At 43.6% G+C, this 20,757-nt stretch overlaps 1 protein-coding gene across 5 annotated transcripts in view; it reads left to right on the top strand.

Annotated features, from left to right (window-relative positions):
* The window catches only part of CC2D2A (coiled-coil and C2 domain containing 2A), a 183,485-nt gene that overhangs the window by 37,079 nt on the left and 125,649 nt on the right, over positions 1 to 20,757 (top strand). For 3 of the 5 annotated variants that reach the window (XM_082389471.1, XM_082389468.1, XM_082389467.1), the window contains exons 4-6: positions 6,547 to 10,099; positions 15,232 to 15,291; positions 18,514 to 18,597. In XM_082389471.1, the coding sequence (XP_082245597.1) occupies positions 15,253 to 15,291; positions 18,514 to 18,597 (123 nt within the window). In that variant the 5' untranslated portion in view covers positions 6,547 to 10,099; positions 15,232 to 15,252. Of the gene's footprint in view, positions 1 to 6,546; positions 10,100 to 15,231; positions 15,292 to 18,513; positions 18,598 to 18,623; positions 19,103 to 20,757 lie in introns of those variants that run through there. The other 2 variants (XM_082389469.1, XM_082389470.1) reach the window with 2 other exon arrangements.

Below are 20,757 nucleotides of genomic sequence, written 5' to 3'. Positions count from 1 at the left end.
GACCTTCAAGATGGCGAGGAGTAAAACGTGGAGATCACCTTCCTCCCCACAAATACATTAAAAATACATCTACATGTGGAACAACTCCTACAGAACACCTGCTAAATGCTGGCACAAGACCTCAGACTTCCCAAAAGGCAAGAAACTCCCCACGTACCTGGATAGGGCAAAAGAAAAAAGAAAAAACAGAGACAAAAGAATAGGGACCTGCACCTCGGGGAGGGAGCTGTGAAGGAGGAAAAGTTTCCACACACTAGGAAGCCCCTTCACTGGTAGAGACGGGGGGGGGTGATGGGGGGAAGCTTCATAGCCACGGAGAAGAGCACAGCAACAGGGGTGCAGAGGGCAGAGTGGAGAGATTCCCGCACAGAAGATCAGTGCCGACCAGCACTCACCAGCCTGAGAGGCTTGTCTGCTCACCCACTGGGTCGGGTGGGGGCTGGGAGCTGAGACTCGGGCTTCAGAGGTCAGATCCCAGGGAGAGGACTGGGGTTGGCTGCGTGAACACAGCCTGAAGCGGGCTAGTGTACCACAGCTAGCCGGGAGGGAGCTGGGAAAATGTGTGGAACTGCCTAAGAGGCAAAAGAACATTCTTTAGGGGTGTGCAGGAGAGGGGATTCAAAGCACTGCCTAAACGAGCTCCAGAGACAGGCACGAGCCTTGGCTATCAGCAAGGACATCAGAGACCTGCATGAGATGCTAAGGCTGCTCCTGCAGCCACCAAGAAGCCTGTGGGCAAGCACAGGTCACTATCCACACCTCCCCTCCTGGGAGCCTGTGTAGCCTGCCACAGCCAGGGTCACGTGATCCAGGGACAACTTCCCCAGGAGAACACATGGCACACCACAGGCTGTTGCAATGTCATACCAGACTCTGCTGCCGTAGGCTCACCCTGCATTCCATACTCCTCCCTCCCACCAGCCTGAGTGACACAGAGCTTCCAAATCAGCCACTCCTTTAACCCCCTTCAGTCTGGGCAGGGAACAGAAACCCTCAGGCAACCTACAAGCAGAGGCCAAAATTTAAATTTGGGGCCAAATGCAAAGCTGAACCCCAGAAGCTGTGCGAACAAAGAAGAGAAAGGGAAATTTCTCCCAACAGCCTCAGAAGCAGTGGATTAAATCTCCACAGTCAACTTGACGTACCCTGCATCTCTGGAATACCTGAATATATAACAAATCATCAAAAAATTTAGGCGGTGGATTTTGGGAGCGACTGTACACTTGGGGTTTGCTTTCTGCATCTAAATTGTTTTTGGTTTTATGTTTATTTTAGTTTACTATTTAGAGCTTATTATCTTTGGTAGATTTGTTTACTGATTTCGTTGCTCTCTTCCTTTTTTCTTAATATATATTTTTTCCTTTTTCTCTTTTTGTGAGTGTGCATGTGTATGTTTCTTTGTGTGATATTGTCTATACAGGTTTGTTTTTACCATTTGTCCTAGGGTTCTGTCTGTCCATTTTTCTGTTTTCTTGTATAGTTTTTAGCACTTGTTACATTGGTGGATTTGTTTTTTGGTTTGGTTGTTCTCTTCTTTCTTTCTTTTTTTTATTACATTTTTAATTATTTTATTTTTAATAATATTTTTCAATTTTTATTTTAAGGACTTTATTTTATTTTTTTCTTTCTTTTGTTCTTTCTTTCTTTTTTCTCCCTTTTCTTCTGAGCCAAATGGTGCACAGTGTCTTGGTGCTCTGGCCGGGTGTCAGCCCTGAACCTCTGAGGGGGGAGAGCCAAGATCAGGACATTGGTCCACCAGAGGCCTCCCAGCCCAATGTAATATCAAATGGCAAAAGATCTCACAGTGATCTCCATCTCAATGCTAAGACCCAGCTTCACTCAACAACCAGCAAGCTACAGTGCTGGACACCCCATGCCAAACAACTAGGAAGACAGGAACACAACCCCACCCATTAACAGAGAAGCTGCCTAAAATCATAATAAGGTTACAGACACCCCAAAATGCACCACCAGAAGCGTTCCTACCCACCAGAAAGACAAGATCCAGCCTCATCCACCAGAACACAGGCACCAGTCCCCTCCAATAGGAAGCCTACACAACCCACTGAACCAACCTTACCCACTGGGAGCACACACCAAAAACAATGGGAACTACGAACCTGCAGCTTGCAAAAGGCAGATCCTAAACACAGTAAGTTAAGCAAACTGAGAAGACAGAGAAATACATAGCAGATGAAGGAGCAAGGTAAAAACCCACCAGCCCAAACCAATGAAGAGAAAATAGCCGTCTACCTGAAAAAGAATTCAGAGTAATGATAGTAAAGATGATCCAAAATCTTGGAAATAGAATGGAGAAAATACAAGAAATGTTTAACAAGGACCTAGAAGAACTAAGGAGCTAACAAACAATGATGAACAACACAATAAATGAAATTAAAAATTCTCTAGAAGGAATCAATAGTAGAATAATTGAAGCAGAAGAACGGATAAGTGACCTGGAAGATAAAATAGTGGGAATAACTACTGCACAGCAGACTAAAGAGAAAAGAATGAAAAGAATTGAGAACAGTCTCAGAGACCACTGGGACAATTTTAAACAAACCAACATTCGAATAATAGGGGTCCCAGAAGAAGAAGATAAAAAGAAAGGGAGTGAGAAAATTTTTGAAGAGATTATAGTTGAAAACTTCCCTAATATGGGTAAGGAAAGAGTCAATCAAGTCCAGGAACTGCAGAGAGTCCCAAACAGGATAAATCCAAGGTGAAACACGCCAAGACACATATTAATCAAACTATCAAAAATTAAATACAAAGAAAAAATATTAAAAGCAGCAAGGGAAAAACAATAAATAATATACAAGAGAATCCCCATAAGGTTAACAGCTGATCTTTCAGCAGAAACTCTACAAGCCAGAAGGGAGTGGCAGAACATATTTAAAGTGACAAAAGGGAAAAATCTACAACCAAGATTACTCTACCCAGAAAGGATCTCATTCGGATTTGGCAGAGAAATTAGAAACTTTAAAGACAAACAAAAGCTAAGAGAATTCAGCACCATCAAACCAGCTTTACAACAAATGCTAAAGGAACTTCTCTAGGCAGGAAACACAAGAGAAGGAAAAGACCTACAGTGACAAACCCAAAACAATTAAGAAAATGGTAACAGGAACATACATATCGATAACTACCTTAAATGTAAATGGATTATATGCTCCACCCAAAAGACATAGACTGGCTGAATGGCTACAGAAACAAGACCCGTACATATGCTGTCTACAAGAGACCCATTTCAGACCTAGGGACACATACAAACTGAAAATGAGGGGAGGGAAAAAGATATTCCATGCAAATGGAAATCAAAAGAAAGCTGGAGTAGCAATACTCATGTCAGATAAAATAGACTTTAAAATAAAGAATGTTACAAGAGACAAGGAAGGACACTACATAATGATCAAGGGATCAATCCAAGAAGAAGGTATGACAATTGTAAATATTTATGCACCCAACATAGGAACACCTCAATACATAAGGAAAATGCTAACAGCCATAAAAGGGGAAATCAACAGTAACACAATCATAGTAGGGGACTTTAACACCCCACTTTCACCAATGGACAGATCATCCAAAATGAAAATAAATAAGGAAGCACAAGCTTTAAATGATACATTAAACAAGGTGGACTTAATTGATATTTATAGGACATTCCATCCAAAATCAGCATATTACACTTTCTTATCAAGTGCTCATGGAACATTCTCCAGGATAGATCATATCCTGGGTCACAAATCAAGCTTTGGTAAATTTAAGAAAATTGAAATCATATCAAGAATCTTTTCTGACCACAACACTATGAGACTAGCTATCAATTACAGGAAAAAAATCTGTAAAAAATACAAACACATGAGGCTAAACAATACACTATGAAATAACCAAGATATCACTGAAGAAATCAAAGAAGAAATCAAAAAATACCTAGAAACAAATGACAATGAAAACATGATGACCCAAAACCTATGGGATGCAGCAAAAGTGGTTTTAAGAGGGAAGTTTATAGCAATAAAATCCTACCTCAAGAACAAGAAACATCTCTAATAAACAACCTAACCTTACATTAAAGCAATTACAAAAAGAAAAACAAAAAAACCCCAAATTTAGCAGAAGGAAAGAAATCATAAAGATCAGATCAGAAGTAAATGAAAAAGAAATCAAGGAAAAGATAGCAAAGATCAGTAAAACTAAAAGCTGGATCTTTGAGAAGATAAACAAAATTGATAAACCATTAGCCAGACTCAAGAAAAAAAGGGAGAAGACTCAAATCAATAGAATTAGAAATGAAAAAGGAGAAATAGCAATTGACACCGCAGAAATACAAAGGATCATGAGAGATTACTACAAGCAACTATATGCCAATAAAATTGACAACCTGGAAGAAATGGACAAATTTTTAGAATAGCACAAACTTCCAAGACTGAACCAGGAAGAAATAGAAAATATAAACAGATCAATCACAAGCACTGACATTGAAACTGTGATTTAAAATCTTCCAACAAACAAAAGCCGAGGACCAGATGACTTCACAGGTGATTTCTATCAAACATTTAGAGAAGAACTAACATCTATCCTTCTCAAACTCTTCCAAAGTATAGCAAAGGGAGGAACACTCCCAAACTCATTCTACGAGGCCACCATCACCCTGATACCAAAACCAGACAAAGGCGTCACAAAGAAAAAAACTACAGGCCCATATCACTGATGCACATAGATGCAAAAATCCTCAACAAAATACTAGCAAAGAGAATCCAACAGCACATTAAGAGGATCGTACAGCATGATCAAGTGAGGTTTATCCCAGGAATGCAAGGATTCTTCATGGAGAAAAGGGAACCCTCTTGCACTTTTGTTGGGAATATAAATTGATACAGCCACTATGGAGAACAGTATGGAGGTTCCTTAAAAAACTAAAAATAGAATTACCATGCAACCCAGCAACCCCACTACTGGGCATATACCCCCAGAGAAAACCATAATTCAAAAAGACACATGCACCCCAGTGTTCATTGAAGCACTATTTACAATAGCCAGGTCATGGAATCAACCTAAATGTCCATCGACAGATGAATGGATAAAGATGTGGCACATATATACAATGGAATATCACTCAGCCATAAAAAGAAATGAAATTGAATTATTTGTAGTGAGGTGGATGGACCTAGAGACTGTCATACAGAGTGAAGTAAGTCAGAAAGAGAAAAACAAATATCATATATTAATGCATATATGTGGAACCTAGAGAAATGGTACAGATGAACCAGTTTGCAGTATAGAAATTGAGACACAGATGTAGAGAACAAACTTACGGACACCAAGGGGGAAAAGTAGTGGGGGGGGGGTGGTGGTGTGATGAATTGGGAGATTGGGATTGACATATATACACTAATATGTATAAAATGGATAACTAATTAGAACCTGCTGTAAAAAAAAGTAAATTAAAAAAAATCAAAAATTCAAAAAACAAAAAGAGTCATGTACCACAGTGTTCATTACAGCTTTGTTTACAATAGCCAGGACATGGAATCAACCTAAATGTCCATTGACAGATGAATGGATAAAGAAGATGTGGCACATACATACTCAGCCATAAAAAGAAACGAAATTGAGTTATTTGTAATGAGGTGGATGGACCTAGAGACTGTCATACAGAGTGAAGTAAGTAAGAAAGAGAAAAATGAATACCGTATGCTAACACATATATATGGAATCTAAGGGGAAAAATATGCTTCTGAAGAACCTATAGGCAGGACAGGAATAAAGACGCAGGCATAGGGAATGGACTTGAGGACAGGGCGAAGGGGAAGTGTAAGCTGGGATGAAGTGAGAGAGTGGTATGGACATATATACACTACCAAATGTAAAATAGATAGCTAGTGGGAAGCAGCTGCATAGCACAGGGAGATCAGCTCGGTGCTTTGTGTCCACCTATATGGGTGGGAAAGGGAGGGTGGGAGGGAGAAGCAAGAGGGAGGAGATATGGGGATATATGTATATGTATAGCTGATTCACTTTGTTATACAGCAGAAACTAACACACCATTGTAAAGCAATTATACTCCAATAAAGGTGTTAAAAATAAAAAATAAAAAAATTAAATTAAAAAAAAAATCTCAAGACAGGGGAGAAAATTGCCACAGAATCCATTTAACTTCACCCCAACTCTGATCCTAACTATTTTGTTTAGTCACATTTGGGTCTACTTAATAAAAGAATTTAACAAGTGCCCTCTAAAAAAAAAAAAAAAAAAGATAAGGGAGGTCATAATCAGAAGGTTAGTTAGCACAAGCATAGCAAACAAATCCTACCTCTTATAAGAGTTGACTACTTGAAGTAGATGATCTCTCACAATAAACATCTACTACGTTCCCCCAAAACTCATATGTTGACAGCTAACCCTCAATGTGATTGTGTTTGGAGATAGGGATTTTAGGAGGTAATTAAGGCTAAATGAAGTCTTAAGGGTGGGGCCCTAATTTGATAGGATTGGTGGCTCTATATGAAAAAGAAGAGGGAATTCTCTCTCTCTAATCCACAGACACCAAGGAAAGGCCATGTGAGGACACAGCAAGAAGGCAGCCATCTACAAGCCAGGAAGAGAGCCCTTACCAAAAACTGAATCAACTGGCAACTTGATCTTGGACTTCCGTCTTCCAGACCTGTGAGAAAATAAATCTCTATGGTTTAAGCCACCCAGTCTATGGTATTTTGTTAAAGCAGCCAGAGCTAAGACAACATCCACATTTTTTTTTTCCATTAAACTTTACAGCATTTACTGAGTGCCAGGACTTGACAAATATTAACTTAATAAGCCTCGTCATGACCGTCTGGAGTAAGTACTATTATGAACTCATTTTACAAATGAGGACACTGAAACCTTGAGAAGTTAAGGAAGTTGACTAAGATCCCTCAACTCTAAGATCCAGCATCCAATGTCTCTCTCTTCTCTGCTCCTGTACTCCACTGGACATGGCAGACATGGTGGACCTTGTCAATTTCTCCTCCATGTCTTTCATCCACACTTTCCTATTTTCCATCTCTCTGTGCCACATTTGAATTTTTTAAATCTATCTTTTACATCACTCATTCTCTTTCCAGCTCTCTCATCCACCCTTTGCTTTAAAATAAAAAAAATCATGGATATATATATATATATACACACACACACATATATCTGATTCACTTTGCTGTACACCTGAAACTAACACAACATTGTAAATCAACTATACTCCAATAAAAATTTTTTTAAGAATTCATGACTTTATTATTCATTTCTAAAAGCTCTAGCTGATTCTTTTTAACGTTTGCCTGACCTTTTTGACAGTACCTCACTCTTCTTCCATGTTTTCAAAGCCTCTTTTTAAGTTCTTTTACACTCATTGTTTTTTCTGATTCTCCATATGATCACTGCATTAACAGAAGTTCTTGGGTATCTAACTACACCCTCTAATTGCAGACTCTTGACTATTTCCTCCTGTGTGTCTAATTTTGTATTGTGAATTCATCTTCAGCAACATTTATCTGTAGCAATTCTGAATGGACTACTTGAAGGTGTGTCCCTCCAGAAACGTTTTGTATCTGCTCTTACCCAGCACCCCACAGGGATACAGTAGCCTGAGACCACTAATTAAAATGTGTCACTTAGGGAGTTCCTAAATGATGTAGGTAGCATGAATAAGGGAATTCAGCAGCATGGTGCAAGCCAATGGTTATGAATTCTCAGGAGGTATTCTTCCTGCCACATGCAGAGTTGGTGAACAGAGACAGACAAGTTTTCTCATGGTCTCCCTGCACCAGCACTAGGTAATAGCCCCTTTCAATCAAAAGACTTCTTTCAATTCTGAAAGTCTTCTTTGTATTACTTCTTTGATACATTCTACCTTTTCATTTTCTTGATTCTCTCTTTCTATATAACTACAAGTGTTGAATTTCTGTGATCCTCTCATTTTCTCTGTATTGCCTTTCTGTAAAGGCGATATGCTACTTCTTTCATAGGAAGAGCCAGAAATACCCATATCTGGGACCTGTTCTTTGTGACCACTCAGTTTTTCCAGAAAACAATATTCCACATTTTCCAATTTGGTTCCAGTGAAGGTGGGACACAGGATCCAGGTATATGTGCGGGTGTCTCAGCTCTGTGAGAAAGGTGCGTCCTCCCACCTCTCCATTTCAGACCCAGTTTTCAGCCCTGAGACACACACACCTTCTGCTGTACCTGAACTTAAGACCAGTGTCTCTGGTACAACTTCCTTGGAGAAGAAACCCCCAGTTTTCTCAAGGTGGCAGGAGAAGAGGGGGTTGGGAAAGAAGGGTATTATTCTTCAGGCTTCCAGGGGTCGGGGAGGGTCCTGAGGACCTAGCCCCTCTATATATAGATTTTCACATTTTCTTGCATTCTCAGCCCCAGAGCCTCCCCACTTTCCTTGGTACCTAACTATTCAGTTCCTGGGGCTGTCATACAAAGTCCCACAGGCTGGGTGGCTCAAAACAACAGAACTTTATTGTCTTGCCATTGAGGAGACTAGGGTAAGAAATCAAGGCTTTGGAGGGTTGGTTTCCTCTGAGGGCTGTGAGGGACAGTCAGTTCCAGGCCTCACTCCCAGCTTCTGGTGGCCTCACATTCCTCAGCTTATAGACGATGTTCTCCCTGTGCCTTCACAGGTCTTCCCTCTGTGCATGGCTGTCTGTGCCCAAATCCCCGCTCTTTAAAAGGACACGATCCTATTGGCTCAGGGCCCACCCTAATGACCTCACCTTAAATTGGCTACCTCTTTAAAGACCTTATCTCCAAATAAGGTCACATTCTGAAGCACTAGGGGTTAGGACTTGAACATATCTTTCTGGGAGACACAATTCAGCCCATCACACTGCTGAGCCAAATCCGGAGCCCTCTCTGAAGTTCTGCAGAGCGGATCAGCTCATTTCCTCGTTTTCATGCCTACCTGGCCAGCCCACCTCACCCCCCACACACACAGGTACACACAGAGGCGCACACACATGTACACATACAGACAGAAATGCAAAGACACACACACAGACACAGACACACACACACATACACATACAGACAGAAATGCAAAGACACACACACACATACACATACAGACAGAAATGCAAAGACACACACACAGACACACACACAGATACATACACACAGACACACACAGATACAGAGACACATACATACACCAACTTAGATACACACACAGACACAGATTCACATACACATATACAGACACACACACACGAGACACCCACACACATAGACAGACACACAGACAGACACACAAACAGATATACAGACACACAGATATACAGATACACACACAGACACAAACACACACACACAGGCACACACAGATCCACACAGATGCACACACACACGCACACATGCTAGTATACTTGGAGGGTGGCTTTTTTGGTCTGTTCATTCCGTTACTCTGCCATCTGCTTTGCCTCTTTTCCCATTTCCTTTGCTTTTTGGGCCATAGCAGTGATATCCTCGTTCAGTAAGTTCAGCGAGATTCAGAGAATAAGCAGAGATTCCTCTTGTACATTCAATTTTCCACGTTTAACCAGAAAGCGCTCCAGAGCAACCTCCAGGGAGCCTGTGCAGCCGATGAGCTAGACATCCTTGCCCTGTAATGACGACCTTCGCTGACTCTAAGCCACCCACCTCTGAGCGTTGCCCGTCGTTGACCAGAAATGCCCAGCAACCAGGTGCTGTGAGGGAAGGGACAGCTCCGAAAGCTTGACCTCATTTCTGCCCAGCCCCCCCATGCTGATTCCCTTTGTGCTTCTCCTGTAAGCTGTGCACCTCTGCTCACCCCGTGCGTGTGTGTTCCTCTGTAGAGTAACCTGTCACTTTAAAAGAAAAAAAAAGCCACCTAGTGACCTTCCTTAGGAACGGGTTGCTAAGCGGGTGTTTTTGCTGAGACGTGGCTGCAGCTTCCCAGGGAGCAGCCCAGGGGCCGCCCCAACGTTCAGCCTTTCCCTCTGGATTTTTCAGAAGATTCAACAGTGAGACGCATTCCACTTTCCCTTCATCCCAGGAAGGAGAATCTGCAAAGTGCCTTGTAAAGTTCCTTAAGGTAAATCACTTCTCCCCGGGAGCTGGGCTGCAGCAGTGCGGTCCTGCTGTCAGCTATCAGGCTTGGAGTTCAGCCTCTCCCCTGGATATCCTGAGCCTAATGAATTGTAAATGTAGGGGTCCTCATCATTATTATTTACGTTTTACTTTCTGGAATGGAAACGTACAGTATGACTCGGGCTGCTTTGATTTGAGCCACTGCCTGGTGTCTGGTTTGCAGGAAATCAAGTCCGGCTCATGACAGCCCCTGGGTGGAATTTCTCCCGAAGCTGTCTCTGCTTCCTTCCTAGGATGTCCACGCCATCCTGTTGCATTCTGGTCTCCCGGAAACACTGGCTGCCGGTTGCGTTTCTGGGCCTTTTAGTTCAAATTGGTTCGAGGGGCGAAATACTAGTTATTGCAAGCTTCACTTTCCTTGGCACTAGACAGAGGAAGATCCGTTACAGACAAAGGCTGGCTGCTCTCCCCGAAGACCCCGGAAATCTACCGGCTGTGTTTAAACTGATTGCTTCCCTTTGTTGCAAAGAGGGGCTCTGAAAGGCTGATAAAGTCTAATGGGAAATACATGTACGTTATTGGATTTTCATATAAGCTTTCCTGCAAGTAAATTCAGGACCAGAATGAAATCTCTTTCAAATGGATCTCCTAGAGCTCTTTTAAGGAGTCATGCATTCAAACATGTATTGATCATCAACAATGCACCAGGCTTCAGTAAGGTGCTGAAGTTTCGAGTGTGCAAAAATGAACTAGAGCAGGTCGGAAGCTCAGAGTTCACTGGGAAGACAGACCTATAAACAGATAATAACAGTACAATGAGCTAAGCGCCATAAGAGATTTATGAAAGGGTTTGAGTGCTTAAAGCACAGCAGGATGACTCCCAGGGAGGGTCTGGGAGCACTCAGTTCATCAGATAAATGCACTGGGTATATGTCACATCACACAGCTCAAATGTGGTATTTATACTCTTTGAAGACAATATACATTATATGGAGTTGATGAAATGATTCTCTAAAGCTATTTGTCACTCACCTTTTACAACAGGAAGCTGTGGCTGAAATAACTTGGAGAATTAGGAAATGAAATCAAACAGGGTGTGCATGGCACCTGCCCAGTGTTCCAGGATCTAACAGGATCAGACAGAAAAGGCTAAATGCTGTGCACAGGGAGAAAATGCTCATAGGTGTGAGGACAGGGGATGGTTTCAGAAACACCATAAAAGGAAACAGAAAAAAAACTGCCCTGGGCGCAGCTGGGGCATGGGAGAGAGGGCATATTGGTTATCGGTGCCACGAATTCAAAGTTGAGAACCAAAGATGGTAATGGGGACTTTGACGTCACCTAAGGTCTTTCTTACGACTCTCATTCCTGTCCCCTAACTGCTTTTTCCCTCCCCATTCCTTTCTTCTACATTCTGCCTCTACCGTCACCTTTTCTTAATAATAACACTTACTTCCCACTATTGAGAGCCTGGTCCATGCTACGCATTTTACTACACATATTCTATCATTTAACCCTGATAAAATAATCACTCATTGAGGTAGGAATTATGATCACAAGTTTACAGGTACAGCAATGTATCTCAGAGGGGTGAAGGCATTGCTCCAAGATCACACAGCTGATAAACAGAGTTGGAATTTGAATCCAGGTTCACATAATTTTTTACAAAGGTCTCACTCTTTCTATAAACCCATGTCTTCACTGTTCTGGCGTAGGACGCATATACTGTATTATCTTCTAAGCGGCCAAGGTTGAAATGCATTGCATACAATGCCGCCCTTTTCATATACCTTCATTCCTTTTTCTCTGCTTCTTTAGAATTTGCCACAGGACCCTCTGGACAGGACTCTGATCCTCTGATGACCCTCAGAGATAGTCCATTTGTTTGGATGAAGGTGTCAGTACTTTCCTTGAAAAATATCTTTGGTTTTCTGCATTGAGTTAAACTAAATACATCATTGACCTAAAGTAGCCAAAGCCCTTTCTCACAGGGGCAATGCTCTGTGCTTTTCAATTGTAAATATTTCGAGAATAGTGGACTAACATAGAAGAGTTACTGATATTGCAAAAACAGAATAAACGTTGAGACAGAGAGGTAGGGGGACATGGAGGAGGACACTGGAATCACAGATTCTCGGGGCCAAGTTCTGATTGTGACATTTAATAACCATAATGGCAAAGCATGGAACCTGTCAGAGGCTAACCTCAGAGAAAACCTGCATTTCCTCATGCGCAAATTGAGGCACATGCTACTAAGCTGGAAGTGTTTTTGTGAGCCCGAGTGATAACGTATGTCTAGAGAGAGAACAAAATAAGTCTGCAGTAAATCACGGCTCTTATTTTGCTGTTGCCAATAGGAATATATTAACAAACATTCCGTGTACATGATGATGACAAGCTGCATATTGAAGTTGCAGAGTATTGATTTGTTTTCTTAGCAACCATGCTCATAAAAAGATCAATTTTGATGTCATTTGATTTCCTTAGAAACTCATTCAAAGGTAATGATCAGGAAAAAATGAGGAGAAAAAAATCAATCCCATTATATTTTTCATTTTCTGCTTCTGTTTCTTTCCATGTAACATTTTTTAACTTGTTGAGAATCTTTTTTTTTTTTTAGTTACTAAAATATTTCACAGTTCTTTTTTTTCCACTTCATAATTACCGCTGTTTCAGGGAGCTCCCTTGCCCTGTAGAATTTTATTTTTATTATCTGCCCCCTGATTCTCTCTAGATTACCTCCTCACCCTTTTAATATCTTAGCTGCTTTCACTATTTCCTTTCCTCCATATTTTACAGCCTGGGAGGAGTTCTGGACTGGAGACAATAGAATTTCAGATGCTTTATTTCCCTTTAAGGTGCTAATTCTCCGTTAGGGTAAATGAAACCTTGAAGGCTTCAGATGAGCTGCTTACATGACGAAGTCCCAGTTAAGATTCAGGTTCCACAGCTATTACAAGGGCTTACGATTTGTCAGCCTTGTTGTCGCTCCCCGTGTTCTCTCATTTAATCTTCACAGCAGCCCAAGGAGGACAGTGAAGCTTTGAAGGCCTTCAGAATGTGGCCAAGGAAGACACAGCCAATAAAGAGTAATTTAGTCATTCATTCAACAAAATGTATTGTGTCTACTGGGAGCCACAGTCCTAGGCTCTGGGGCTAAACAATGAGCAAATGTTCCTGCCCTCTTGTAGCTTATATTTTAATGAGAATGGGCAGACAATAACAAATAAATATGTATGTCAACTGGTGATAAGTACTATGGAAAAAGAGATCACTGTAAGTTGGTCAGGGAGCTCCAGGAGGGTGAGGGTGGGAGATTATCATTGTACTGTGGGTGTTCAGGGAAGATCCCTCTGATAAAATGAAATCTGAGCAGTCCTGAAGGAAATGAAAAGAGAGAGAACAGGGTAGATGTCTTGGGAAAGAGAGTTCTAGGCAGAGCAACTGCAAAGGCCCTGAGGCAAGAAGATTCAAGGGCAGATCATGGAGGGGCTTGTAGGCCATTGAAGGATTTTGGATTTAACTCTGTTAAGGGAAGGAAGTCACTGGAGAATTTTGAGTGGAGGAAGGACATGATCTCACTTATACGTTAAACAATTCACTCTAGCTTCAATACAGAGAATGGATTGTAGGTAAGTGCGGTGGGAAGCAAAGACGTCAGGAGACTCTTACAAAAAACCCTGAGAGACAACAGTACTGGACCAGGGTGGTAACAGTGAGCTGCTTAAAGGTGGTGGGATTGTCAATGTAATGTGAAGGTGAAGACGGCAGGGTTTCTGATGGATTGGATGTGGTGTGTCATGTGAGAGCCAGAGAGGATTCAAGAATGACTCCCAGGTTTCTGGCCTGGGAAAAACATAGAGTTCTGTGCATTGCAACAAGGAAGGTTACAGGACAAGCAGATTCAGGGTTGATGACAAGGAGCTTCGTTTGGGGCATGTTAAGCCAAGGGAAGGTGTCCATCAAGCGCTCGGATATTTGAGTCTGGAGTTCTGGGGAGACGTTTGGGCCCTGGGTGTAAATTTGGGGAGCATCAGTAGATTGACGGTATTTAAAGCCAAGAGACAGGACGATCTCACCAAGGGAATGAGGCAAGGCTGAGCCCCAGGCACTGTCACACGTGGTGCTCGGAAGATGAGAAGAAACCAGCCGAGGAATCTGAGCAGGAGAAGCAGTGGGTAGGGGGAGACCCAGGAGAGAGCGTGTCTGAGAAGCCAAGGGAAGAAGATATTTCAAGAAAAAGAAAGCGACTGGTCACTTTCATTGCTAAACGCCTCTGACAGGGCAACTGAGGTGAGGGCTGAGGATTGATCGTAAGATGTGGTGATGCCGGGGTCCTTGGAGATGCTGGCAAGAGCAGTTCCAGGGAGCGCTAGCCTCAAAACACTGATTTGGAAAGAGAGGGTTTGCGGATTTTTCTTTTAGAGGGTTGAACAACTGAGCAAGGGCTAGAAAGAGATGTGAAGCCCAGAGAGAGTTTTTTAAGGAAGGGGCCTTTGTACATGGATAGGAATGAACCAAAAGAGCAGGAAGAAATAATGAAAGGGGGAAACTGTCCAGATCAAGGCCCTGGAGGGGGCGGGAGCAGTGCCCAGGCAGAAACCCTGGCCCAGATGGAAGCAGGGACAGACCACAGGAGCAAGGGGAAGCAGAGGCGGTGACATGACTCAGTGGGGTGAGACAGGGGGATGGGGAGGGGGGAGGGTCCATCTCTGGCTTTATCTCTTTGCTCTTGAAATGAGAACAAAGGCCAAGGGTAGAGAGTGAAGGGGGATGGGAAGGTGAAGGTTTGAGTGGAGAGGAGAGGCTGTGAAATAGTCCTTCAGGAGTTGGATTCCTACCAGGGTCATCTGACACCAAGGGCAGAACCTTCTCCTGGCTTCCACCTCCTACACAGGAAAGCCAAGCTCTTTGACAGGCTCGTGGGGACAGAGGGTCCAGCCTCCTTCCTCCTCCTCTGGGGCTCATGTCCACCAATCCTGGGGCCTAAGAATGCATTCCTTGTGGATGCAACGTCTACTCAGTTCAAACACTTCACTAACCATCAAGGTCAGCTTCAGCGTTATCAGTAGTAAGAAGAAAGACGTTTCACTGAGTTCAAAGGGCCTGACTTCTTCTTTGGTCTTTGCCTGTCAGGGAGGAGCCATCACAGCTAAAATGAAGCCCAAGGAAGAAAAAGTGAAAATAATTACAGAGGTGAGTGATGGCTTAGATGTCTCCAAGGGATGCGTCTTTGTGTGTGCATGCTCATGTCACACGTGTTGGTGAGTGAGGAAGTTAGGCCAGCAACGAGCATTTATTGCACGCCTACTGCATGCATGTGCTACCTTGGGCACACGGAGGAGAAGAGGGGTGCATGCAGCCCTTCAGGCGCTCCAGGATTGAGGGCTCTGAAGCTGCTTTGTCACAATTTCGTGAATTCCAACAGACAGCCGTTCTGAGTTACCACCTAAAGGGTCCAGTTCTGCTGAACCACATTGATGTCTTTTTTTTTTTTTTTTTGGATTATAGTTGATTTACAATGTTGTGTTAGTTTCAGGTATACAGCAAAGTGATTCACTTATACATATACATAGATTCATTCTTTTTCAGTAAAGCACACTGATTTCTAAAGAAATTCAAAATGAGGATAACAACTGCAGATTATAACCACTTATAAAATCCTCATGGAGTCCTGCAATTTCTAACTCATTTTGTGCAAAACATCATTAAACACTGTCTGGACCAGAGGAGCGAAGCCTTCTCCAGTTTGGAGACCAGAGACCTCCGAACAGAAGAGAAAGTATTCCTCTCAATCCTCGCTTCTCTCTTGGCTCTAGGGCTCAGTAACTTGAGACCATAGAGGCAGAAATGGGGACAATATGCTATTTCCAATAGGAACTTCAAAAAGCCTGAAGGAACCCAGATGAAACCACACAGATTAACTTTAAGCAAGACATCCAGTACTGACAATTTACCTACATCTACCTGTGCTCATTCATTCACACAACAAATATTCATTGTGCCTCTGGTCCCTGGGGATAGAGCAGTGAAGAAAACCCTGAGCTCTCCTGGAGTTCACATTCAGTCTAATTTGAGGTCCTACTGGAGAGTTTTCCATTGACAGAGGGTCAAAACATTATTGGAAAGCCAAAAAAAAAAAAAAGCTTGATGTATATTTCTCACAAGTCCATTCTAAGCCAATAAGAATTTAGGCTTGAATTAAGAGCCACAGTTGCACACCTCAATATTATCATCTTATCTAAATCCTGATAGGCTCTGAAGAAGGAGGCCTGAGTGAGGGTGGGTCTTGCACCCAGAGGACGAGTCACAGCGATCAGGTCCCTTAGACAAAGAAAAAGCCCAAGCCACCCCCACTCCCTGGCTGGGACCTCAGTTCCTTCCTCTGCAGCTGAAGCTCAGGTCTTCTCTAAACAGATGGCCAAGGGCACTGATGAGTGGTTGAAGCCTAGCCCAGCAACCTGCATGACATTTCTTTGAAATCTTATATGATTAAAACCCATGCTTTGTGTTCCAAGTTTGTTTCAGTATAAAAACAAAAATTTCCCAATTTTAGAAAAAAAAATGTCTAATAAATCTGGTACACCAGAAGAGGTTCTGGGTTTATCTTGCAACTTCTTTTATACCCCGAGGTGCTTGTGCCCTGGTTTGTAAAACTCAAACTAGAAAACTTTAAAGCTTCAAACTTAAGAGGTTTCAGCTCTAACATTTTATGACTAAAACTTTAGAAAGCATAATATGGAAAAAGAAACGAAGTTGGCACTGTTAAAGGATTTCTCCCTTTTCAGGAACACTCCCACACTGTTGGTGGGGATGTAAATTGGTACAGCCACGATGGAAAACAGTATGGAGGTTCCTTAAAAAACTAAAAATAGGGCTTCCCTGGTGGCGCAGTGGTTGAGAATCTGCCTGCCAATGCAGGGGACATGGGTTCGAGCCCTGGTCTGGGAAGATCCCACATGCCACGGAGCAACTGGGCCCGTGAGCCACAACTACTGAGCCTGCGCGTCTGGAGCCTGTGCTCGCAACAAGAGAGGCCACGATAGTGAGAGGCCTGCACACCACGATGAAGAGTGGCCCCCGATCGCCACAACTAGAGAAAGCCCTCGCACAGAAACGAAGACCCAACACAGCCAAAAATAAATAAATAAATTAATTAATTTAAAAAAAAAATACTAAAAATAGTAATACCATATGACCCAGCAATCCCACTCCTAGGCATATACCCAGAAAAAATCTTAATTTGAAAAGATACATGCACCCCAATGTTCATTGCAGCACTATTTACGATAACCAGGACATGGAAGCGAACTAAATGCCCATCAACAGAGGAATGAATAAAGAAGATGTGGTACATATATACAATGAAATATTACTCAGCCATAAAAAAGAACAAAATAATGCCATTTGCAGCAATATGGATGGACCTAAAGATAGTCATACTGAGTGAAGTAAGTCAGACAGAGAAAGACAAATCATATGATACTGCTTATATGTGGAATCTAAAAAAAGGATACAAATGAACTTATTTACAAAACAGAAGTAGAGTTACAGATGTAGAAAACAAACTTATGGTTACCCGGGGATAAGGGAGGGGGAGAGGAATAAATTGGGAGATTGAGATAGACATACACACACTACTATATATAAAATAGATAACTAATAAGAACTTACTGTATAGCGCAGGGAGCTCTACTCAATACTCTGTAATGAGCCATATGGGAAAAGAATCTAAAAAAAGAGTAGATATATGTATAACTGATTCACTTTCTGTACACCTGAAATTAACAAAACATTGTAAATCAACTATACTCCAAGAAAAATTTAAAACAAAACACAGAAAGGATTTCTCCCTTTTCAAAAAGACCTGAAAAAATTTGCATTGAATACAAACTTCCACGGTGATTTAACACGTATCCTCATTATTCTTTACCTGATGGTAAGGCTGGGGAGCAGAGAAGCCCAACCCTGGAAACGCGTAGTGTGATTCTGATATCATCCTGGGCCAGAGGCCTCCATCCGGGTCAGTACATCAGTCCTGGCAGATTCACTTGTTCGTGGCCTTCATTAGATTATGACTTTTGAGGGAAGTCACCTCCGGTACCTCTGTGCACCCAAGGCCTGGAACACAGTATGCAGTCAATAAATGCCCTAGGCATGAATGAGCACCTGGGTCAATGGATGCTCCAACACCATCTCATTGACCATCCTTCCATTTGGATACAACTTCTGAGAAGAGTAGAGGATGATGTCTGTCCACTGTCCCTTCGCTCACACTCAACTTTAGTGGGTGGAGGCTCCAGGACAAGACAGCCATTTTAACACCTAAAAATCCCACCCCTCTTCCTCACTTACCATTTTTTCCCAATTTACACACACACACTAAGAGATAACTCTTCCATTTGCATCTTAACAAAGGAGTTCATTGAAGACAGTGAGGATGCAGATGAGGCAAGACAGAAGAAGACCGCGAAGGTTCCAAGACAAAAAGGAAAGAAGCAGGTAGGGAGCGACAGAAGCACTTGTCTGTCTACTGGGCTGTCAGTTAACAGCTCACTGCACCCCCAGAGGCCATACAGCCTCCTGTGGGTACAAGCACTTGGCCTTCTCTGGGAGAGGCAGGGATGCCAGTGGATGGTCCAGGTGAAGGACCCTATGTGGGGCCTCACGGATGACCCTCACCATGAAGCCATGGGCAGTATTTGGAGCATGTTTCCTCCAAGGTTTTTCCCATCCCCTGAGAGAGAAGTTTAGAAATGCTGAAATGAGCCCCTTTAGTGCTGTCATCAAAGGCCATAAACTAAGACCAGCGGTAGATGGCAGTGCAGGATTACAAATCTCAGGGAACTTCCACTTTCCCAGCTCCAAGCCCAAATTCTGCCTCAGTCTAAACCGAGGCCAACCCCCATCTCCCGGGCCTGCTGGCGGTCCCTCCCCCGGCTCTGCCCTCTGCAGAAGTTGCCCTCCTTGGCCGTGAGCATCGCTATACAAGGTCCACCTTCTCCAGGTAAATAGACGCCCTTGGAAAGGAGGCCGGGAAGATTTTGCGGAGGGGCGATTTGCTTGGAATAATCCAGATGCCAGCAGGGGAGGGAGGGGGAAGGAGCGCCATTTTGAGCCGGCAGCCACGTGATGGGGTCCCCTGGAGGGGGGGAGCCGGGGTGGGGGGGGGGCCGGGGGGGCCGGGACGGCGGGGAGGGAACCAGGAGAGCCGAAGTCAGGGGAGAAACCCCTTTTCAGCTCTCCCCTCGCCCAGCACAATCCCTTTGGGACAAGCTGGGCCAAGGAAACTCCTTCTCTGTAGCTGGGATGGAGTGGCCCAGGGGAGGGGCCAGGGCGGCTGGAGGTGCTACCTGGCCTTGTGGCTGCGCCCTCTGGCCACTCAGGGACTTTAACCCCTTCCTGCAGGGTCAGCGGGGGGCTCTGCAGCCGGGGCCACGGGGCCCAACGAGGCGTCAGATGAGCCAGTACAAATGGAAAGGGCTCAAGTCCTTAGCTCCCAGGCCACAGGCACAGTAAGCAGTGGTGACCGGGGCTAGGGACGTGGAGCTTGGACTAAACGGGAGAAAGGAGCAGGGATGGAAAGGAGAAGGCACTTTCTTTGTCCTAGGTATGGCACTTTCCTGAGACATCATCTCATTCCTTGAACTACACAGAGAGCCCTAATCAGACAACGAACGTGCAGTCTTTGGAGCTTTGTGAGAAATCTGGATAGTGTTTCTTAACCCCAGCGGCACTTCAGCATCACTTGGGGATTTTTTTTTGTAAGTCAAATGCCTCAGGTCCACTCCAGGCCATTTATTTAAGTCAGAATGTCTGTGCTTTACAAAGTGCCTATACATAGCTGCATCTCAGTGAATGGGCTGTTTTTATTTCCCTTCTTTTACGGGTGAGGAAGGAAGTTAGGAAGTTCTATAACTCGCTCGAGTCCCACAGTAAATCTCAGTTTGGAGGCAAGCCTTTGTCTGGCCCAAAGGCCATCACTCACCTGGGGCCTCCACTGCCCTTTCTGCTCACCAGTCTGCCCTCCTCTGAGAGTCTGGGGAAGGAACCAGAGGCTGTTCTTTGCCCTGGATTAACCAGGGACACTTTGACAGCTGTTTCCAAATGAGTTGGAGCTGGGATCAAATAGTTTGGTTGTGAGTTTCCTGTTTCCCTTTTCCTCCAAATTTCTACAGAGCTCTACACATTAAACCTAGAAAAAGTGAAAATATTCATTTTTTTTTAATTTCTTTTAAAATTCATTTCTTTATTTTATTTTTTGGCTGCATTGGGTCTTCGCTGCTGCTCACGGGCTTTCTCTAGTTGCGGCGAGCGGGGGCCACTCCTCATTGCAGTGCACGGGCTTCTCATTGTGGTGGCCTCTCTTGTTGTGGAGCATGGGTTCTCGGCGCGCGGGGTTCAGTAGTTGTGGCACGCGGGCTCAGTAGTTGTGGCTCACAGGCTCCAGAGCACAGGCTCAGTTGTGGTGCACGGGCTTAGTTGCTCCGTGGCACGTGGGATCTTCCCAGACCAGGGCACTAACCTGCGTCCCCTGCACTGGCAGGCGGACTCCTAACCACTGCGCCACCAGGGAAGTCACTGTGCCACCTGGGTCATCTCCCCAAGAACCTCTTAGAGAAAATCAGGATCAGCACTGCCTCCTGTGGGGACAGGTGACCA

The sequence above is a fragment of the Balaenoptera borealis genome, assembly GCF_965194805.1.
Source record: "Balaenoptera borealis genome assembly, chromosome: 4".
Lineage (NCBI taxonomy): Eukaryota > Metazoa > Chordata > Mammalia > Artiodactyla > Balaenopteridae > Balaenoptera > Balaenoptera borealis.
This window is presented reverse-complemented; position numbering and strand designations above follow the sequence as displayed.